The 5,381-nt window shown below is 32.4% G+C and overlaps 1 protein-coding gene across 1 annotated transcript; it reads left to right on the top strand.

Annotated features, from left to right (window-relative positions):
- The first annotated feature begins 2,377 nt into the window (after positions 1-2,377).
- Positions 2,378-3,989, top strand: LOC127135634 (LIM domain-containing protein PLIM2c). Its single transcript, XM_051062296.1, has 5 exons — positions 2,378-2,696; positions 2,846-2,939; positions 3,040-3,068; positions 3,360-3,449; positions 3,534-3,989. The coding sequence occupies exons 1-5, from the start codon at positions 2,562-2,564 to the stop codon at positions 3,813-3,815; spliced, it is 630 nt and encodes a 209-aa protein (XP_050918253.1). The 5' UTR covers positions 2,378-2,561; the 3' UTR covers positions 3,816-3,989.
- The last annotated feature ends 1,392 nt before the right edge of the window (positions 3,990-5,381 follow it).

Raw genomic sequence — 5,381 nt, 5'->3', positions numbered from 1 at the left:
GTTGGATCGTCTCCGAGCACAGGATGTATTACCACTAAATCACTCAACTTCTAACTGATTTATTAATGTCATGCATTCTCGATAAATAACATATTTACTTTTTTCTTTGCAGTTTATTTGGAGGCCATATTTGGGATTGGAACATCAACCCAACCCCGAAGATGCAGCTGTTTGGACAGCAAAAACGGCCATAATGTGGTTCACCACTGTGGAGATGCACCAAAGTGACCGTGTCAAGCTTCAATTCGGAATGCATCAAGAAATCCCAGGCCCCCCAATGTCTATGGAACCTTGGCATCTAAAAAAAGTCAGCCACCAGTGGTATGCCCAAAATTGGAAGGAATTTGCTAAGGAGTTTCGAAAAATGTGGAAAGACCGTGCCCACTATGTTCTACAATTTCCGGTGGCGCCCAACGAAATGAAGCCGACAAGGGAATATGTGGAATGGTATAGAGCAAATACCAATCCAGAAATGATTGTGTCTGACCCGTTCTATTTGGACGATCCCCGGATGCAACAGCCATATTTCCAACAACAACAACCACCACAGTATTCCCAACAACAACAACCACCACCTTATTACCAACAACAACCACCACAACCATTTTACCAACAACAACCACCACCACCTTATTACCAACAACAACCACCACCACCATATTACCAACAACAACAACCACAACACATGTCCACCCCCCAACCAAATCAACAATACATACCACAAACTCAATCCCAATACCATGAAGACTACCAACAACAAACTCAACATTCCCACCACCATCAACAGTCCCAACACCTACCACAATATCAATCCCCCTACTTCCACCAATCCCAACACTTCCAACACGACAATTTCCCAACCTCTTCCAGTCCTCCACCTAGCCCCGACACGGGTATACAAGAGGACTACCAACAGGACTACTACACACCACAACAAACATTGCACTTTGGCCAACCCGATTCAACCCTAAACTACCAAAGACCACAATTCGAGGGCGCACCCAGCAGTAGTCAGTTTGTCCCACCGAGACAAAGCTTCGAGGGCGCAGAGGGGACCCGTCTTTCCTACAGCACTGAAGGGACTTCGACCGAACCACAACGGCAAGTGGCAAGGGGGCGCGTTAGGGCAAGGGGTGGTAATAGGGAAGCACCACCACCACGTGAACCGTCTAGGCGAGTAACTAGACCTCCCCCGTGCGGATCGTACAAGGGACCGCATCATATGTGATTAATCATATCTTTGTAATATTTGTCTTGTCTATTATTTAAATAAAAATATTTTCTGTTTATTATCTTTATATCTTTATCTTTATCTTTAAAAATATTGTCTATCATATCTTTATACATATGTAAATTAATTTTTTTTCCAAAAATTTACAAATAATATTAATTACTTATAAATTATATTAATATATATATATATATAAATTAATATATATATATAAATTAATATATATATATATATATCTTGTAAAAAAATTTATTTATATATATGTGTTAACATAAATTAATATACTTAATAAAAAACATAAATTTATAAATAAAAAAAAATTAAAAAAACAAAAAAAATAACATTAAAAAAAAAAAACAAAAAAAAAAAAACAAAAAAAATGGATTGGGCATAGGCGCCACTCCTAGTGGCGACTTGCCCTACCCATTAAGGGTAGGCGCCAACTAGGGTGGCGCCTAAGGGTAAAAAATGGCCAATTTTGGCCATTTGTGTAATTATTTTGAAAAATTGGATATTTTTGAAATTTTTTTAAAATTTTTGGATATTTTAAAAAAAAACTCCCAAATAACAGCTAATTACAATTACAAATATAACATTTTAAAGAACCATTTAAATAAGAGGCAACAAAGATTGGAGGAAATATTATTTTGACTAAAAATTGGGGTGTAGAGTCTATAGATTTATCACTTAAGTTATCAAATTCTAAAAAGGATAACTCTTTACATAACATATGTGTCAACAAAAAAAAAACTCTATAATAAATATGATTAGTTAATTTTGACTCTGTCATGATGACAAATTACAAACTAAAAAAAAATTCTTGTTTGACACATCAATTATGAAATCAAGCTAGAACAACTCAATATTTTTATTACAATAATAGCAAATGACAAAAAAAGAAAAAGAAAAAAGAGACAAAATTAGTTATTTTTGTCACAAACATCCTAAAATATCATTCATTGAAATAATCAAAGAAACAACCTGTTTTCACTCAAATCAAACAGGCTATATCCACAAATCACAACAAAAAATTTCCATTTTTGCTTCAAATATTTTTGGGTCTCCACTCACTTCTCTCAACCATTTACTTAAATGTACCTATCTATATCTAATCCTTCATCCTATGATATAATCAAGTTACATTTCCTCAGACATATACAAGACTTTGTGTTAATCCCCATTTGTCTGAGGTTTGTACTCTCATTTTTATATTTTAATCCTCAGACATTCAAAGCCAAAACCAAAACATCAGAAAAAAGTAAAGTCACAAACACAAGAACCAAAGATTATCTATCTTGTGAGGAATTTGAATTAAGGGGAAGAAAACAACATGTCTTTCACTGGAACTCTTGATAAATGCAAGGCATGTGACAAGACTGTTTATGTTGTTGATTTGTTAACTCTTGAAAATATTCCTTACCATAAACACTGCTTCAAATGTAGTCATTGCAAGGGTTGTCTCACGGTATGTTTTTTTTCTTCATATCTTGTTCTTAGATTCATCCTAGGTTCCTTTTAATGATTATGTTTTTTTTTATTCATATCTTGTTCTTTGATTCATCCTAGGTTTCTTTTAATGACTATGTTATTTTTTTTACTAATAAACTGGTTTAGATGAGTACATACTCTTCCATGGATGGAATTCTCTATTGCAAGACACATTTTGAACAGCTTTTCAAGGAATCTGGCAATTTTAGCAAGAACTTCGGTATCATCAAATCCATCATGTTTTTTTTATCTACATATGTCACATTTATTGATTTCACTAATAACTATGTTTTTGTCTTTCTTGACCTTAAATATAACAGCAAAGTCTTCTGACAAAACAAATGACATGGTATGTTTCTGTATCTTATAGTTTTATGTTTCAGAAATTTAAATTTATAATATATACACCGCTAAGAAAAGTAAAATAAATAGAGACTCCATTTAATCATGATTTAACCGTGACAAATATTTTATAAAACTCTATTTAATCACGATTTAACTGTGACAAATTTTGGATCTTGTCCAATAACTTGTGTTACACGTCTTTAAAGACGATCCTGTATGCATCTATAAGTACAAATATATATTGGTGTTATTTAATGGTGCTACTAATATGTTAAAATGTGTTGATGATCAACAGAATAGGACACCAAGTAGACTATCTTCCATGTTCAGCGGAACCCTGGACAAATGCGCGACTTGCTCTAAAACCGTCTATCCGCTGGAAAAGGTTTGTCGTAATCGTTAAAATTCTGCGTGAATCCGGATTATTGTTGTAAGAGAAGTTTTATGTTTTTGGTTTTATGAAATGTAGGTGACACTGGAAGGTGAATGCTACCACAAGAACTGCTTTAGGTGTGCTCATGCAGGGTGTCCTCTGACACATTCAAACTATGCTGCACTTGATGGTGTCCTCTACTGCAGGGTCCATTTTGCGCAACTTTTCATGGAGAAAGGTAACTATAGCCATGTACTCAAATCTGCACACAAGAGGAATGGTTCTTCTCCACCTTCTGAACCAATTGAAGTTGTTGAAGAGCCTTCGCAATCACCAGCAGAAGAAGCTCCTCAAGATCCACCAGAAGAAGCCTCTTGAACGAAAACAGTTAAAATAACATAAAAATTTCCTTCCTCCGTTTGTTTTGGAGCAAGGTTGTTTTTTAGTTAAAGTTTACTGTCTAAAACATTTATTCAAAGTTGTTTTTTCAGTTTTATTTGTAAGCTTTAACATGAGAGGTTGTTTATGTGTTCAAAGGTTTCAAACCAAATATTTGAGCAATACAATATATTCTTTCATTTTTTATTTATTTTGTCTTACACTTTTCCTATAAGTACTCATTTTGCTATGTTTATGAAAATATTTATGTTCTATGGGTTGTTTGATTCTATGGATGTTCTTTAATGAAACTTGAGGTTATGGATGGAAAATGTAGGTTTATAGATGATTTTCTGGTGTGAAAAATGTTGTTTTCTGAGATCTAGAAGTGTAACTGAGTCGCGACAATGTTTGACTTTGTTGTGACATGAATATGTTTGTTGATTGTATCATAATTAATAAACAATACTCTTATGGATCCAAAAATTATATTGGCTTACAAGTTAAAATGCATTTCATTCATTTAAGTATAATCTAAGTTAATAATTTGATATATTTTGGATAATATTAAAATTTTCTTTAGCTTTTAAGTTAACAATTCCCAACTAATGATGCAATATAATGAGAAATAAAAAATAACTTATATCACTATCCCATCTAAAATAAAATTAATTTCAAAAACTTTATTAAAATAAATATATCAATATTATATATTTTAAACTTTTTTAGTGGTAAATATTATGCATTTATAATATTATGTTATATTAATAGTATATTATTCTTTTAATATTTTTTAGTATTATTCCAAGTATATGTTATACCTATATTTTTCTTTTTAATCTTTTTATATAAGTCAAATTTTTATATTTTTTAATTTTTAGTTATATTCTACTGTTTGTTATGAATAGGATTCTTGGCTCCTAAACATGCTTCCTATAAGAATTGGCTAACGTTTGTCATTGCATTTGGGACCACTTCAACGTTGAATTTCAACAAATAGTTTCAAGTAAGTTTATTCTGCCTTAGATTTTATTTAATTAAACTAAGATAAATGTGAGATATTGGATCGAATTTTAGTATGGTCGAAGTGTAGCTTTTTGGTTCGATAATTTGAAAAAATCTTAGTATGTCGTCGAAGTCTGTTCACATGTTGTAGTCGAAGCATGTTAGGATTGTTAGCATGTCGAGTTGGGCATGTTTGTTGTGTCAAATTGTTTAAGTTAGTTTGTTCTCTAAATTAGCTAGTGTAATGGGTTTGTGTGTAAAAGCTCATTAGGTTAGTGTGTTAGTTTTTTTTATAAATAACATACTAGTCTCTCATCATTGTACAACGCAAATCCTAATTAAGGTGAGAGAGGTTATTTGTTATTCTGTAATACTTGTAATCTTGTTTCAAAGAGAAAGTAAAGAATAACAGTTTATAACCAATTTCATTGTGTTCTTATTGTTTTCTTCTTTTCTACCCTTGTGGATTTCTTACCGATCAAGAAATCAACCATATTTTGTAATTCGGCATCGTTTTCACAACAAATTGGTGCGGTGAGCGTGGAGAAGATGTTGTCAATA

Source organism: Lathyrus oleraceus, chromosome 4 (assembly GCF_024323335.1).
Source record: "Lathyrus oleraceus cultivar Zhongwan6 chromosome 4, CAAS_Psat_ZW6_1.0, whole genome shotgun sequence".
NCBI classification, from domain to species: domain Eukaryota; kingdom Viridiplantae; phylum Streptophyta; class Magnoliopsida; order Fabales; family Fabaceae; genus Lathyrus; species Lathyrus oleraceus.
This window is presented reverse-complemented; position numbering and strand designations above follow the sequence as displayed.